This window comes from Delphinus delphis, chromosome 10, assembly GCF_949987515.2.
Source record: "Delphinus delphis chromosome 10, mDelDel1.2, whole genome shotgun sequence".
Classification (NCBI taxonomy): Eukaryota; Metazoa; Chordata; class Mammalia; order Artiodactyla; family Delphinidae; genus Delphinus; species Delphinus delphis.
In genome coordinates, this window is record NC_082692.2 from 16260306 (window position 1) to 16278777 (window position 18472).

The following is an 18472-nucleotide window of genomic DNA, read 5'->3' on the forward strand; positions in this document are numbered from 1 at the left end:
TTTTTTTTTTTTGGCGGGGGGGGGGTTGGGTTTGGGGAGTCTTTATGTTGTATCTAAATATTGATAAAATAATATTTCAAACCTACTTCATTTTTTACTCATCTGTAGCATTTTGGAACTTCTGTTTCGGTTATGCATGTGCATTAGTGTATTGTGTTGTGATGTAAAATGTCCATCCTCTTTGTTTTTCGTACGTTTCTACACTTATTTCACTGTCTTCATTTCTCCAGAAGGGCATTGGTAATGCCAGTCACAAGGGGTTGAGGACTAAGATTGTGAATTTAAAGCCAACAAGTAAGTGCCGGATGCCCCTTCCCTGACTTCCCCCCTTTAGGTTGCCTTTATACTGCCTCCCACCGCTCCTCGGTGACACTTTATAAGGGTTTGAAGAGTTGCAGGAGGAGCTTGACATTTTCCTTCATGATCGGATGTGGGGATCTGAGCTAAGTGTGGCTTACAGGTTCCTTATTCTTGTATAGTGTTGTTCTCTCTCTCTTTTTTTTTTTTTTGGGAGCTTGAATGCCATCTGTTATTAGGTCTGTTATCTCTGCTTTCATCACCTGGTGCAGTAATTTGGGGAATATGGGTTTGAGCATGAGCAGTGATTAAGTTTTTGCATTGCTGCCATGGATGCTTTACTTACTGAAACGGAAGTACTGAGTAGCTTTATGCCATAAACATTAAAGCTGGGGAGGGGGAAGGGGAAGCTGGGACAAAGTGAGAGAGTGGTGTGGACATATATACACTACCAAAGGTAAAATAGATAGCTAGTGGGAAGCAGCTGCATAGCACAGGGAGATCAGCTCGGTGCTTTGTGTCCACCTAGAGGGGTGGGATAGGGAGGGTGGGAGGGAGATGCAAGAGGGAGGGGATATGGGGATATATGTATACGTATGGCTGATTCACTTTGTTATATAGCAGAAACTGAGACACCATTGTAAAGCAATTATACTCCAATAAAGATGTTAAAAAAAACACCCCAGGGCTCCCCTGGTGGTGCAGTGGTTGAGAGTCCGCCTGCCTATACAGGGGACATGGGTTTGTGCCCCGGTCTGGGAAGATCCCACATGCCGCGGAGCAGCTGGGCCTGTGAGCCATGGCCACTGAGCCTGTGCATCCGGAGCCTGTGCTCCGCAACGGGAGAGGCCACAGCAGTGAGAGGCCCACGTACCACAAACAAAACAAAACAAACAAAAAAAACACCCCAAGACATTAAAGCCTTGGAGCTACTAGAATTCAGGAGATGTGTGGTGACCTAAATGGGAAGGTAATCCAAAAAAGGGGATATATGTATACGTATAGCAGAGTCACTTCGCTGTATGGTAAAAACTAACGCAGCATTGTAAAGCAACTATACTTCAACACAAATTTTAAAAATAAAAAAGTAAATAAATAGAGTGTGGGGAAAAAAGAAAAGAAATATATAGAATTCAGGGGAGCCTACTGTAGCAAGACAGCCAACCACCTGAGTTCTTTTAAGGGTCAGTACTGAGGTGGAGTTAACTGATGTGCGAGTGCTTTGACTTGTGAGTATTTTGATGTGCACTTGATTTAGATTGTGAAAAGTAAGTTGGCACCGTATAAATCTCCCACTGTCATAAAAGGTATATCTGCTTGCAAAAGATGTAATTAAATCATAAAATTAAATGCTTCTGGTAGTTTGCCTCCAGAAGGTATTTCCATTACTATAAGAAGACATCTTGCTTATGTGGATTATTTATTTTTTATATTCTTTGTCCAGTATGATGACTTGAAAATAGTTGTCATTAGTTGTACCAACAGTGCTGTACGAATGGAAGAAAAAGTTGCCTTAGAATTCTCCATTCCAACATGTTTTCATCTTTACATCTTCCACAGTTCTGAATCATACATAAATTTCACATCATTATAATTATAGTGTAGATACTTTTTTGTGCAAGAAGAGTTTTGATATTAAATAACCCTCAAACTTTGAGGGGATTTAAACTTTGTGTTCTGTCCTTATCTTAGCTTCCTCTCCAACCCAAAACTCTGGAAATGCATGCTGGTAACATCAGGACCTTAGTAGAGGCTCTCTTTGCTTATACTTTGATTCACGCTTTGAATTCTGTCTTTTTGGACAGTTGATTCTTACCATTCTTCTCTTATTTTAATGTTTTTTTCTAGGTGTCATCGTTCTAGTTAACATTTAAATTCTTAGTAATTGCTGAAATCTTAGTAGCTAAAATTGGCGCTTGAATTGTAATGATCTTGTGTTTTGAGTCAATTCTAGCATTTCGGGTAAAATTTTCCAACCCAGACTAGCTGCTTCTTTCACTTAACCCAACATCTTTGTTTCACTTTGCTTTCTTCTTTTAAAATGAGAATATTTCAGGAGAGTTACTTAGTGTGACCATTAGAGGATGCTTGCTTTCTTGGGAGGAGCTGACATATGAGGAATGACATTGAACGGAGCAGAGACAAACTTGGGCTAAATTTTTGTTTTTCTGTGTAATTAAGTAGTTAAAAAGCCTTTGGAGGCCATGCTGAGTAACAGCTCCAAGCATTTTGTAGAAAAACAGTAAACTGAGCTTTCCTTTCTAATATTCTTAAACAATATTCAAATTGATGGGGCTCTCTTAAGTGAGAATTGATGTCTGTAGTGCATTTACTCATTTTTTTGTTTTTGTTTTTGTTTGTATATCTACCAGTCTTCTCTTACCCTCTGCCCCAGCATTGGGTTGGGTTTGCTTTTATTAGGAAGCTTTCCAGCAGGACGACCCAGAGCTTAGGGTTCAGATAGGTCTTCAGAATGTCTGTTAATAGGACTGAATTTGTGTGAAGTGAGAGCAGTTAGTATAAGAGATGACAGCAACTTGGCATGAGGCCTCTCTGGTGGTAGTGGAGGTGGGTGGTAACATATTAAGGAAACAGTGAATGGCCTTTAAAATTAGGTGAGAAGAATGAAGTATTGAAGGAAAGTCTGGCTGTTTATAGAGGCTTTAGAAGAAAAAGAAATTAAAGGAAAAAGAAATAAACAATTGGAGTCCAAGTTGCCAGATTATTGGTGCTTCTATAATGTGTAATGATATTCTAAGGCTAACTTGTACAAATGACTTTAGCTTTGAGAACCAGAGGGGGAACGATTGCTTTGTATGTAGAAACATAATTTAATTAATAAATACCTATTTTGTAGGTAGTCCTGTTTCTATCAGTGTGTGTGTGTGTGTGTGTGTGTGTGTGTGTGTGCGCGCGCGCACGCGCATATGTGTTTACATATATGCTTATATTACAGGGGTGGGTACTTTTCTGCTTTTGAATGACCATTATAATTGGCTTCTTGACATGTTGACAGACAGGGCTTTCTAGTATGTATGGGTGGGAAGTTTTTCCTCAGCTCTAATAATGTTCAGTGCAGTTAGCACTGTGGGATTTGGGAAAGATGATTTGCTCATGAAGATCCATAAACCACACTGAATATTGATTCAACGAGTATAGCCATTATTGTACAAAATATGCCTTTTTTCGTGTAGGTTTTTCAGTGTTATGAATTCACAGGTGTGCATATAATAGTGAATTATATAAAACAAACTAGCTTTTGGTTCAATACTTTGTAATATATAATAATTTTAGCTAAAAAAATAGTTTAGTAACATTCTTTACTGGATTAGATCAAATGTAAAAACGAGCACAGAATCAGGGTTTTGTAGCTGATTTATAAATAACTGCTGAAAGCCTCGGGCTTAAAATTAAATTTGGTTTAACAGGACTGAATTTTATGTGACACTTGTAAGTAACAACTTAGAGAGATGTTTATTAAAGATGGTTAATAAGCCCACTGAGACATATTTGACCATTATTTAGAGGAGATGAAATGTGAATTTACATTGAAAATGGGAAAGATAAAATCTTGGAAATAGAACATTCGAGTATGTCCCATTCTACATATAAGGCAGTCTTCGTTTTTCATCCTTGGATTAAAATTGCATATTTCTATTTTAATAACTTACATCTTTATCCCTGTCTCCTCAGTGGTCTCATGTTATTATCAGTTTATCTGGTCACACTGAGCATCATTGTTCCCATCTGTTCCTATTAATATTTCCTCCTTTAATTTCTTATTATGTGTGATTGAAATGATGTAAAAACCAATATTTTCACTCTCCTTTTCTTTCAAACTCTGTTGTCCTGATTTCTTTTCTTCCTCTCCTTCTCTTCAGTCTAGCCACAAAGGGTGATGAAATCCGCAGTAGTCACAAAATAAATTGGTACTCATTGAGCAGTGTTCTTTTTCTTTCACAGTGCTAGGCATCAGTGACTAATCAGAAGGGATTGTATAGAGAAGCAGTGTGTGAGTGTCTAATGGTGGTCCTTACGGCTTGGTCCCTTCATAAGTATAGCATGTTCATTTTCAGTATAAATTTGCTCCAAAAGTTTCCTTTTTACCTTTCACATTTTTATTCCTTCAGCATGTTTCCCTGTTCCTGAGTCCTTGTTTCCTTTCCTTTTCGTCCCACAGATACACCTTCTTTAAGACATCTCCTTCAGTTTTATTATTTATTCTGTCAAATTTCAGTTTGTTTTAGAGGGTAATAATATTGATAACTGCACATATAATGGGTATTGATTTGTAGTATATGTTTTTATTCTGTGGTCTATAGATTTAAGGAGTTACTTTGAAATAGCAATTCTGTTTGCAAAAGGATTTTTTAAAAAGATGGTATAACAAGTATAAAAGTTCTATTCTGCTAGTCTGTTTTTTTAAAAAATAGTCATTATGTGGTTGAATTTCCTTTCTTTCATCTTTGACCAGATATAATGAGGGACTTTTATGTTATTTCCTACTTTGTTTTTAGTGTGGTATATTTTTCAATTAAAAGAAAAACAGACTGTCGCTAGGTCTGCCACTCTTTAATGAATCATTGGATTGGAAAATAACTCATTATATCATCAGGCAGGATATGTTCCTTTATTTGCATGTAGATAGTTGGAGATGAATAATTTATCAAATGTTATTAGTACAGGCTCATATTGCTGAAGTCTCAGCAGGATATAATGAAATTTGTCTCAGGCTAGTATGAAAATAGCATGCCTTTGCGTAGTCATTATTGAACTTTTGGCATCTCTCAGAGAACTATTATGTTATCATGCCAATCTTGCTCACCTCTTCATTAACTGGACTTGTGATTGAAGAGTTCAACTTATCTTGAAAATCTGTGAAATCTGGTATGCCAAATGCTTGAGTCTAACTGTGTTTCTCCATCAGAGCAAGAATTTTCAGAATGAATGAAGTACTTAATGTTTCTTATTAAAGCGATTAGTACAAAAAAGGCCATGACTGATGGTTTTATTACTTCTGGTCCTGAAAAGCTGTCTGTACAGGAGATGTTTAAGCAGTATATCTTTCTGAAATGAGGGGTGATGAAACATACATATAATTGCTTAGAATCTTATATCTGTACTAATTACGTATTTGAAGTTATTTTAAATAACTGCTTCTAAAAAGTGGGCTTTGATTAGCTTGTGGCACGACTGCCTGAGAAGGTCAACAGATCTCCCCACAAGCAACAACAAAGCTGGACACATGGTCAGAAAGAAGCCATTCTTGCGTTCTGGAAAGTGAGTAAAAGCAGGCAGCAAGCTGGGAAGTGTTTGTGCAAACAACTGAGCTTTGGGTCAGAACAGTGTGAGTCTGTGGTGTTTGTGCCTGGTGCTCCTGCCGTTTTCCTTCCTCAGCTCTATGGGCAAGGTTGTTCAACCAGGGCAGGGCAGGCTGTAAAAACCAGCAGCTTCATTGCCACTCCCAAGAAGGCTCAGTTGACTTGGAGGACTGTTTGGGAAAGTGAAGATGTTTATGGCACATGACGGGGGGCGGGGGGTTAGGGGATGGGGTGTCTCTGGCTCTACACACCTGAAGTTCTAGGCCTGTTTGGCAGGAGTGGTAGACAGACAGACTAGCCATGGATTTAGTAGAGACTTCTGGGAGGTGAGACAGAGAGAGGATGCTTGGTAAGTCTTCGCAAACTGTAAGTTGATTGGACGTTGTGCACATGCACAACAGGGACCAGAGTGGGCCCAAGCTGCCTACACTTATCTGTTGGCTGGAGCTTGTATGCACATCGTGAGAAGGTGGGAGAGGACCCAGGAAAGCCCAGGAGAAAGTAAAAGGTGGGGCAGGCTTGAAAATGGCCCTAAGTTTGAATGCTCTCGTCTCATACACAGATCAATCAGCACCTCGCTAGGAATCTTACTGGTTTAAGGTGTTTGGGCATATACGTGACCAGTCCTTGACTTAGCTTTGCTATGCAGATACAGAATCGACTGCTGGGAAGTGACGCTTTGGAGGGAAGAAAGCCAAAAAAGCTAAGAAAGGAGATTAATGACCATTCGTTGTGGAGACATAAACTTCATAGACTACACTTCGGGTGATTAATATGAATTGAGAGTTGCTACAATATATTAGCTAAAATTTCTAGTATTTAACAAAATATTATGATACATACAAAGAAACCAAGTATAACCACACGTTCAAGCGGGAAAAAAGCAGTCAGTATCGACTGTCGTTGAGCGGCCAGAAGTGTTGGATTTAGCAAAGACTTGAAAGAACTAAGTGAAACGATGTGAAAAGCATTTAAGAAAAGGATGATGACGGTGACTTGAGTACAGAATCACAAAATGATAGGAATTATAAAAGAGAACCAATAGGAAATCTGGAGTTGAAAAGTACAGTAGCTGAAATGAAAACATTCATTAGAGGGGCTCAACTGCAGATTTGAGATGGCCGAAGAAAAAAATCTGTGGATAGACCAAGGGAAATGATCTGATTTGGATAGAATAAAAGAGGAAAAATGAAAAGGTCCTCAGAGACCATTGGGACAACATCTGGCACACCAAAAAATGTGTCATGGGAATCACAAAAGAAAAGGATACAGTAAAAAACAGCAACAGCAACAACAGTAGTTTTAAACCGTACTGGATGAAAACTTCGCAAATTTTATGAAAACCATTACTTTCGGATCCAAAAAGCTAAATGAATTCCATGTAGAGAAGTCCCAGATATCCATACCTATACACATCGTAGTCATTGTAGAAAGAGAGGGAAAATCTTGACAGCGTAAGAGAGAAATGACATACTGTGTACCAGAGAACAACAAGATTAATAGTCGACTTCTCACCAGAAGCACTATAGGTCAAAGACAGTGGAGTGATATATTCAGTGCTCAAGGAACAAAACTGTCAACTAAGAATTCTGTTGATATATCCAGCAAAAGTATCCTTCACAAATGAAGCGAAATAAAGACATTTCCAAATAAAAAAGTTTCTGCTAGCAGACTTGATTTACAAGAAATACTGAAGACAATTTTTCAGGCAGAAAGTGGTACCAAATGGAAATCCCCAGGAGGAAATGAAGAGTGCTAGAAGTGGTAATTATGTGAGTAAATATATAGTACTTTATAAATATATTTTTTTCACATTTTTCTTTAAAAAAACATACAACTGTATAAAACAACAATTGTAGCACTGTATTTTAGGGTTTATACAACTGTATATGTTAATATGTGTGATGGCAGTGGCACAAAGGAGAAAGAAGGAAAAGAAATGATTCTGGGACAGTTGACTATCCATGTGCAAAAATAAACTTAGACCTTTATTATACACAAAAAGTAACACAGTGTATCCTAGACCTAATTATAAGAGTGAAAACGATAAAACTTGTGGAAGAAGGAAATTGAGCTATTTGTAATGAGGTGGATAGACCTAGAGCCTGTCATACAGAGTGAAGTAAGTCAGAAAGAAAAAGACAAATACCGTATGCTAACACATATATATGGAATTTAAGAAGAAAAAAAAAATGTCATGAAGAACCTAGGGGTAAGACAGGAATAAAGACGCAGACCTACTGGAGAACGGACTTGAGGATATGGGGAGGGGGAAGGGTGAGCTGTGACAGGGCGAGAGAGAGTCATGGACATATACACACTAACAAATGTAAGGTAGATAGCTAGTGGGAAGCAGCCGCATGGCACAGGGATATTGGCTCGGTGCTTTGTGACAGCCTGGAGGGGTGGGATAGGGAGGGTGGGAGGGAGGGAGACGCAAGAGGGAAGACATATGGGAACATATGTATATGTATAACTGATTCACTTTGTTATAAAGCAGAAACTAACACACCATTGTAAAGCAATTATACCCCAATAAAGACGTTAAAAAAAAAAAAACTTGTGGAAGAAAATGTAGGAGAAATCTTTGTGCTCTTGGGCTAGGCAGAGATATGACACCCAGAGCATGAGCTGTAAAATAAAATATTGATAAGTTGAACTTCATTATATTAAAAAAAACTTTAATTTTCAAAAGATGCCATTGTAAAAGTGAAACTATAAGCTACAGACTGAGAGAAAATATTTAAAAATTATATATCTCATAAAGGTCATATAACCAGAATATGAAAAGAATTCTTATAATTCAATAAGACAAATGCTATAACTAAAATATTGACAAAATACTGGAATAGACATTTATATTAGTGAGGGTTCTTCAGAGAAAGAGAACCAATAGGGTGTGTGTGTGTGTGTGTGTGTGTGTGCGCGCGTGTGTGTGTGTGTGTGTGTGTGTATCATAAGGTATTGGCTCCCACCATTAAGGAGGCTGAAAATTCCCAATGTCTGTAGTCGGCAAGGTGAAGACTGTAGAGAGCTGATGTGTAGTTCCAGTCCAGGTCCAAAGGTCTGCGAATCAGGAGAGTTGTTGGTGTAAGTTACAGCTGGCAACTGGGCAGGTGCGAGACCCAAGAAGAGCTGATATTTTGGTCTTGAGTCTGAAGACTGGAAAAGACCAGTTACTCAGCTCAGTAGTCAGACAGGAGGGGTTAATTCCCTCTTACTCAGCATTTTTGTTCTATTCAGGTCTTTGATTAATTGGATAATGCCCACCAGTGTTAGAGAGAGCAGTGTGCTTTACTCAGTCTACTGATTGAAATGTCAGTCTCATCCAGAAATACCCTCACAGACACACCCAAAATAATGTTTGGCTAAATGTCTGGGCACCCTGTGGCCCAGGCAAGTTGACGCGTAAAAATTAACCATGACAACATTTTACCAAATGGGAATACAATTGGCTAATCACACGAAAAGGTGCTCAATATCGTTAGTCATTATGGAATGCATATTATTCATTCAAAGCACAATAATATACCACTGCATGCCCACTAGAATAGCTGTTGTCAGAAGTTACAGTATGAGTGAGGTCTTGGTGATATGGAGAAAGTCAAACCCTCATACATTGCTGGTGGGATATAAAATGGGAGCACTTCTTTGGAAAAGTTATTTCTTATAAAAGTGAATATAAATTTATGACATAACCCACAATTCTTTTCCTAGGAATCTGTCTAAGAGAGGTGAACACATATGTCCGCATGAAGATCTGTATTCAGATATTCATGGAAGCATTATTATAAAAGGTGTTAATTGGGAACAGTCCAAATGTTCATCAGCTGGTTGATAGATTAGCAAAATGTAATATATTTGGTATGGGAGCATGGATAGACTATAAATAAGCTTGAGAGAGTTTTGGGGGTGATGGAAATGTTCTAAAAATGGGTTGTGATGATTGTACAACTGTATAAGTTTATTTAAAATCATTGAATTGTGTACTTACAATGGGTGAGTTTTACAGGATGTACTTCAGTAAAGTTATAAAAAATAATATGTATATAGAGGAAATGATAAATATGATAAATGGAAAATAATATTTAGTGAATATCAAGGAGATGGGAATTATTCTATTCTTCCAACTTTTCTGTAACTACAATTAATTCAACATTTTAATGGGTCTTAGAAGTGTTCTGATTCTTTTGTAACGTTTTAAAAAAAATAAGGTTAAAAGCTTTTGTTTGTTCTTAAAAAATCCAACCCTAGAGTGTCTTTTTTTTTTTTGCGGTACGCGGGCCTCTCACTGTTGTGGCCTCTCCCGTCGCGGAGCACAGGCTCCGGACGCACAGGCTCAGCGGCCATGGCTCACGGGCCCAGCCGCTCCGCAGCATGTGGGATCTTCCCGGACCAGGACACGAACCCGTGTCCCCTGCATCGGCAGGCGGACTCTCAACCACTGTGCCACCAAGCAAAGCCCCCCTAGAGTGTCATTTTATCTCAACTTTTTAATTCTTTACTTCTTTGATTTACAGTTTGCTTTGAGCAGATGATCTGCTTTTGCACTTGGCCTGCAGGGCCAGTGCCCAAGTGAACCCTTCCTGCTTCATATATTTACATATCTGGTCTATGTTAGGGGCCATTCGTACCTGTGGAATGACACTCTGAGGATATTTCTGTTTCTCTCATCTGTGCAGTATTAATGTGCAGATATTCTAAGCAAAGCACTTTTGACTGTAGGACTTGAACACCGCTGCCTTTCCCTTTGGTAGTATTTCTTAGGTTCAGTGATCATATCTTCTCCAGGTTGTTTTTATTTGTTTTCATAAAAGAAAAAGTTAAATGCAAATATTAACACATTTGTTGAAAGCAGTAAATTAAAGTGAAGTTGTATGACTCATGCTAACGTGTTTTCTGTGCTTTATTTGAAGGTCACTCTGTGAGACTGTTGGGTCAGAAAAAGGATAATGGAAAACGGTTGGGGGGAGCACGACTGGATTTGCCAAAGATTAGGAAGAATCCACTGATAGAAATCATTTCCATCAACACTGGGTAAGCTTTTCTCTAACTCATAAAATATTCAATATACTCCATGAATTTTCCTGGCTATATGACACAGAAAAGTAGTTGAACATTTCCTTGGGAAAGAAAAATCAAAAATGAATTTTTAAAAAAATCAGACATGAATATCGTTCCCTCTAAGATGTTCCCTGTATGCAGTTGCATTTATATATGCAGCAAGTGTTTTTTTCTTTGATTAACATTACTCTAACTTCTTTTTGGTAATAAACGTGGATTTTGTTTTCCAGCTCTGCCCTTGGTTAAAATCTTTTCAAGAAGAGTATTACTTCTTCTTCTTTTTTTTTTTTTTTTTTTGCGGTACGCGGGCCACTCTGTGGCCTCTCTCGTTGCGGAGCACAGGCTCCGGACGTGCAGGCTTAGTGGCCATGGCTCATGGGCCCAGCCTCTCCACGGCATGTGGGATCTTCCCGGACCGGGGCACGAACCCGTGTCCCCCGCATCGGCAGGCGGACTCTCAACCACTGTGCCGCCAGGGAAGCCCAAGAAGAGTATTTCATTCTGTGAAATGGTTAATACACCCATCATCTTTGACTAATTTTTTCAATAGCATTATAGTAAATATTGCCCAAGATCCTAACCATATTTTGATTATTAACTATCTGAAATGAATATTTTTAAATGTTACTTTTATGAGCCTTAAACTGAAGATAAACATCGTGACTGAATATGAAGTACTCTTTAATTGCCATGTTGGTCTGAAGTTCTGCCTGATTATAACTCCTGGTATAATCAGTCATACTTGGTTTTATTTGCATTTGTTGAATTTGGTTCTTTTAAATAGTGACTCCATTTGAGAAAGTTACTTATTTCCCACTTTATATTATCACAGTCTGGTAATAAATTTAAATTCAAACCTCATGAAAGTCCCTCCATTCATGCAGCTGCCTCACATTTCCCACAGATTTAAGCCTTCTGCTACTTTTAAATTTTTAATCTTCCTTCTCTCTTTTTAAAAATTGTCCTCCTTCTGCCCTTTGCTTTCTTCATGATCTTTCCCACTGAGAACGGGTGAACTTATCTTTCCTGCTCCAGCATCTTTCTACCTCTCTCCAAGCCAGTGCTGTCCTTTCCTCCTGCACTGTTGCAGCTGTGTTGTCACTGGTTGTCTTTTCTCTTGCCTTATCATCCACCTCTGATTCATCCTCCCCACTGCTGCCAAAGACCAGGGACTGTTGAAGAAGACATTTGGCTTTTCCCTAAAAGCCCTTGGGGACTTTCAGTTGACTTCGTGAACTTGTCCAGGACCAGTGTCTGGCCTTCAGTGTGGAAGATTCATAAACCTGGACTCATCAAGCTCAGAGACTACTAGCGACTAAGTCAGAATTTAACAGTCAGAAGCATAGCTGTCGCATTGACCGGAGAATCTGATATATTCTCTGGAGCCTGAGCCAAGTTATGGGTGTAAGGCTGTTTGCTGTTGCCTCTGTCTCAGTCACTCTTCACCTTCCTTCACATCCTGCATTGCTGCTGCTGTTGTTTTTGACGCCTGAATTCAAATTCCTATTAAAATTTCAGCATACCTACATTTCCTTTCCTCCATATTTGCCTTATTTTCCTTTGTAACATTTCTCGGTATTGAAATAGACATATGTCCATCTATGTTGTAACTGTCTCCCCTCACTGGCATGTAATAAGCTCCATGAAGGTAGGGAATTGACTTTCTTTTTTATCATTGTATCCTTAGTACACAGAAGTATGTACACAGTAGGGATTTAGTAATTGTTCACTTATGAATGAATAATTGAGTTCTATAATTAGAAAGTTGAATGGGGTCATGTTAATTTCTTGTTGCAGTACAAATTGCCTTGCTACTTGCTCAGTAATACTTGGAGTTTGGCTAAGTGCACTTTCTCCTAAACAATGTCTTTAGAGGGGCAAAGTCTAAATGTTTCTGATAGTCTCATTTTTTAAAAAAAACACAGGACTGATCAACTCCTTTTTGACTGGCACATTCCTTTAAGTATGTTATTATTTTAGGGCCTGTCAAACCCTTTTGTATTAGAATCTGTTATCTTAGGATCAAGGTGACTTTGTAGCTACTTGTGACCTGCTGAGTGTCGATTTTAACTGTTTGTTTTCAAAGATACTTTATATTTTTAGTCTCCGTACTTCTCCATTCTGTCACTCCCCACCTCACACTCCAGTATTCAGTCTCACTGAACTACTTGACATTCTCAGCCTCAAGGTCCTTCTCTCTCTCGACTCCAGGCCTGTCTGTGTGCTGTAAGGATCCCCTGGCGTGTCTTACCATTTCTCCACTTACTCGTGGGTAATGCTGCGGTACGCACTTGTGTGCCCCTTTCTTTGGGTGGCTGCTTGTCCCTCCCCTCCTGACCAGGCTAAATACCTCCATCTTTCCGTTGTGCGTCTACAACATTCCCTGTTTACCTTGATTGTGGCACTTCTCAGGATGCATAATTTATGTTTTCTACTTAGTTATGAGCTTCGTGAGTTCAGAAAGTATTTCAGTCATCACTGTTATTATCTCTGACTTGAGGGTCCAGGACAAAGTGAGCACTCAATAAATGCTGAATCAATGTTGTATTTTCAAGCCACTACTAATTTATTTCGCCGTCTATTTTTCAAAATTTCCCTTAGGTAGCCATTTTAAATAGCATTAAGTTAAAATTTTTCATATATTTATAATTTGAATTTTTCTTCTCTTGGATTTAGTGTTTCTTATAGTGAGGCTATAGACTTTTTTAAAGCTCACTGGGTATTTCCTTTCACTTTCTCATCCTCTCACATCTCTCATATTACAGTATAGCATTGCCTCTTAGTAAATAAATTAGCAAACATTCTTTTGCTGTTGAGAGCATTAATCTGTGCTGTCACTCGTTGCGATAAGAGTCTCTGAACTTCTCTGACGACTAATCATTTTCCTGAATCTGTTGGAGCCTTATCACTTGTTCTCGGATGAAAGTCTCTCCATGAGTGTTTGTCGACAGTATCACTCTTAACATCTTTACCTTGAATTTTATTTTTTTTACCTCCAGTAGAGCTCATTGCTTTTTTTCATTTACATTTAAATGTTTTAAAAGAGTTGTACGGATAATTACTTCTTTCAGGCAAAAATTGTCATCAAAATCTTACACTTTTCAAAGTTTTATGGCTTTGAAATTAAATATGGATATATGTTTCATATAAATTTTCTATCCATCAGTTAGGGAAAGGACCCCATTTTCAGCAAGTTTTATTACATGTATTGGTAATTTAGCAAAGTTACTATTAAACTCTACAGAGTTGTTATGCTTTGTTACATTTCTAACTTAAAATGTAAAAGGAGTATATTAGTTGCTTTAGCCAAGGAAGAAGTTGAAAATTTCATATCATGCTAGATTGTGGATGAGCTGAGACCACTACTTGTTTGATCACATTGTGTATAATAAGAGTACCTTTAGTTCTTTTTTTTTTTTTGCGGTACGCGGGCCTCTCACTGTTGTGGCCTCTCCCGCCGCGGAGCACAGGCTCTGGACGCTCAGGCCCAGCGGCCACGGCCCACGGGCCCAGCCTCTCCACGGCATGTGGGATCCCCCCGGACCGGGGCACGAACCCGTGTCCCCCACATCGGCGGGCGAACCCTCAACCACTGCACCACCAGGGAAGCCCAAGAGTATCTTTAGTTCTTAAATAACATTTATTTTTTCTTTCCATACTCTCAATTTTATGTTCAGTTATTCATCCTTCTTATGTTTGCTGTATTGCATATAAAAATTTGGTCTACTCGGTTCCTTGTCTCAATTTACAACATTCTTTTTTTTTTGAGGTGAGCTTTCTGAGGTTAGCTGCCCCTTGTCCAATATCACTCTTATTTCTAGACTGTCCCTTATGGGGTAAGGACTCCCTGTAGACATGAATAGGCACATGTTTGTCTAGTAGGATGATGAGAGCTGTATGGACATGACTGAAATGCAGGAGAGAATGAAGTTAATCATTGCTAATGTATATTGAGTGCTTAATGTGGGCCAGACAGAATTCTGTGAAATGTGTATTTTTTCCTGTATTTCGTCCTCACAACAGCCTTGTGAGATTTTTCAGTAGATGAGGAAACTAAGTTACAGAGCGGTTAGGTGACTTCACCTTGTCGTGCAGCTAGTAGGGGACTGAGACTGAGGCTTATCTCTTGCGCCCGTCAGACACTTCTGTGGGTTCACAGGAGCAAGGGATCATATCAAGTGTGGGAACAGAACAATCTTTGCATTATAGTGACATTTGAAATGAAATTTCAGCATCTATAGGCCACCCACATTTCTTGCTTATGGTTCCTATAGCAACCAAGCCAGGAAGGAATGAGAGCCTGGGTGGTAGTTTTGGGAAGGAAAAGCAAGGGTGGCAGTACTGTGTAATAGTTAAGAAGATGGGCTTTGGCATTCTCCAGTGGATTTATTTGTAACCATGGATTTGGAAGTTCCAAAGAGTGGTTGGAGATAGAAATACAAGGCTGAAAAGAAGCCTTAGTTGGAGGGGTGAGAGTTGAGGTCAGTGAAGGTGAATGGTCAGTGCTTGTATATAGGAAATAAGAGGAGAGAGAGGAATTATCTATGAAATAAAACAAGTCAGTGGCGAAGGTTTTATGAAAAGAAGTGTCTAACTATCAATTACTTCTGATCCCTTGAGGAGAAGTAATGCCAGGTTAGGTGAATCATTTTCGAAAGAGCCGGAAATTTGCAAACCACGTTAGAAATTAGTAGGCCTTGCTACAGGAGGACTGCTCTTTGGAGGAGTTCTGCTATAAAGTGAGAGATGTGGTCTTTAGAATACAAGGATATTTCTATCTGAGCTTGTTTAGAGGCAGAGGGGTAAGGATTAGAAATATATTGACAGGAGAAACTGTTTAAACAGGAACAGTTGTGAACATAGTTAGAAAGGTAAGTGTTGGAGAGAAAGACCCCTTCATGCTTCCTCAGACATAAGAGTAAAGGATGTAAGTTTAAGTGTAGAACTTATCAGTTCATTTTTCTTAAAGGTCTTCACTGATTTAATTTAGAGAAAGGTGCTCAGTTCCTCCATGCTGTCAGGCAAAATGGAGGGTGGAGGGTTCAGTGTCCTGTCCCTTTATGTTTTGGTTAATATACTGTGGTCTCTTTTTGATTCCATTGACTTGAGATACAGCCAGTTCTCGATCAGAATCCCCCCTCCTTCCAAGGTTTGTCAGTTTTCTTCTTCTCCGATTTCCTCCCTTTGGTGGTGGTGTTCAGCTGATATTCTACACTACAGATTTTCTATAAACTGGAAGCTCTGTCTAATCTGAGATTCTAATTAAAAATTTGGCCAGAAATAATCTTGTTTCTGGGGTAAATATATGAAATTTGAAGAGTCATGCCAGAGTGTTCCATTTTTTTTCATGAAATTCGTGGAGTGAGGTCATGGTCCTGATGCACAACAGAGTAGGAAATCTGTGGATATTTATGTAGAAAAGTATCAACCAGGTGCCATGGTCAGTATAATAGGGAGTCAATATGTGCATAAAAGGAAGAAGTGAGCTGAGGTTGAAAAGCTCAGGTTTTGTCAGGGGACCCCATTTGTGTGATTGCCTTATTTTTTTTCTAGTAGTAAGAATGGAGTGTGGAGACAGAAGGAAATACAGGGGACAAAAAGTTAAAAATCAGAAAATGGGCCATAAAGAAAACCTCTGCTTCATTTTGCTGTCTCGCTCACTATCAAAGTCATCATCTTGACAATCCCTTGGCAATTTTCATTCTTCCAAAGCCAAGAGTTGGGTGCTACTCAGCAGTTCTGATATAAAGTATATCATATTTTAGATACTACTATCAGATTATCCCTAGTTTGAAGGGGTAATCCTCCCTAGGGCTAAACACATCTTAGAAAATACCATCTGACCCTGTAATATTTTACTGATACTTTCACTTTTAAAATTTATCATCTTTCTTGTTGTTTGCCATCTGCCAGACATAAAATGATGGTATATGGGAACCTTTAAGGGGAATCTAATTTTCTTTGAGATTACATACTTGAATTTATTACAGTTTTTTAACGTATCTGTTACTTTTCCCCCTGTGACATCTTAGCTTTTGGAAAACAAACTAAGATATTTCAACTTTTTTTCTATAATGTCCGGAATTTATCAGTCCCTATTCCAGGGCTAGATATATAGGTGAATGAATGAATGAAAGAGAAAGAATGCAAATTTCTCTCATAGAAGTGAAGTAGGATCATTACTAATAACATTTTGCTATCTTTCTGGTTCTAATGATTAAAACATGAAGTAATTATTAACTACATATAATCACAATGCATTTGAAAATATAATGATTATGTGCTTACCACATTACCAGGTATGGTATTAGATATTATGACATATACAAAGATAAACATTTCCCAAGTCAACAGGTAACTAACATTGACTGAAATAATCCAAAAAATCCAGCTGTAAACACAGTTAATTGCAGCTCCTGTATGGGGAGGATTTGGGTCTTGTTCTGTTCCACGTTCTGGGGAATGAATGCTTTTAGGTGCCAGCATGACACTCTTCATGAGAGTGCACAGCAGTGACTCCTGCGACCTCTGAATGTAAGCGGTGTCAGAGACTCAGGTATCCTCTTACTGCCCCTCTATGAGATGTGGCAGCAGCAAAGTAAAAAGGTCTTCTCCTTGACCTTTGTCATCAAACACGACTACTGCCATTGTCAGTACACGTGTGGAAAATATAAGCCTCAAATGCTATCTTTTAATGTTACTCTTTAAATTACAGCTTTCAGAAAATAACATTCTATTAAAAAAATTTGGTGGTAAAAAATTCATTGGGTTGGTCAAAAAGTTCGTTCGGGTTTTTGGTAACATCTTATGGAAAAACCCGAACGAATTTTTTGGCCAACCTGTAATTAGAAGTGTTCTTATAAAGCTTGAATTAAGTTTCCAAAAAGATCCTGTTAGAAGGTTGAATATATGCAATATCACACTTGTATTAGGGTGAATCTTTTTAACATTTTTGGAGAATAAAATTTGGGATATTTTATTTTATAATCCCTTTGAAATGACTACGTGTTTAGTATATTCAATGATTCATTAACTTCTTATATCTTAGCATGGTGTCAACAAATAAGTGTTCTTTTTTTTCCCTAGTTATACTGTACTGTTCTGTTTACATGTCCTGATTGTAATAACCGTGGCACTATCCTGAATCTGCTCTCTTGAGAAAAGCTCCCTCAGCCTCGGTGCCATCCTCAGAGACATCTATTAGGTCCTGACACCTTTTTCCAAGAGGCAGTATCTCAAGATAAAACATTTTCCAAAAAGAATTCAGCAGACTTAATAGTCACTCATTTATTTAAAAATTATTGGTCAATATCACTTTTTTATATATTGGGCACTGATGACTGTAAATTAATGTAAGTCAGTTTTGTCATGTATACTCTTAGAAGTTTTTTTGATAGACAGTAGTACCTGCCAATGAGGATTAGTTGCTTCTCTACAGCCCAGTTGTCAGGTTATAATGAAAGCAAGTCCCAGTCCAGAATCTGCAATAAGAGTTCATTAAGCAAGCTGGCACCATCCACCTGTTCTTATAAGCTTTGTGAAGTCCTCTTTCTTCTTTGGGGTGATTAAATCGAACCTTGCACGAAAGTTTCACTTGAACCAGATGAGACAGTACTGTCAGCCTCAAGCAACCAGAATCCTCTACCCAATATCTAGAGTGAGGGTAAAGGAGGGACCAAGACAGAATAATATCCTTAATGGTCCAAGCCAGTGCTACCCAAAGTGTGATCCATGGACCAGTGCCAGGTTATTAACTATTGATGACTGGTCTGTGACAAGTATAGAAATTG

The 18472-nt window shown here is 38.5% G+C and overlaps 1 protein-coding gene across 4 annotated transcripts in view; it reads left to right on the forward strand.

Annotated features, from left to right (window-relative positions):
- CDKAL1 (CDK5 regulatory subunit associated protein 1 like 1) overlaps window positions 1–18472 on the forward strand; it is a 654211-nt gene that overhangs the window by 204108 nt on the left and 431631 nt on the right. For all 4 annotated transcript variants that reach the window (XM_060023566.1, XM_060023563.1, XM_060023565.1 and 1 more), the window contains one exon: window positions 10535–10655. In XM_060023566.1, the coding sequence (XP_059879549.1) occupies window positions 10535–10655 (121 nt within the window). The remainder of the gene's footprint in view (window positions 1–10534; window positions 10656–18472) is intronic.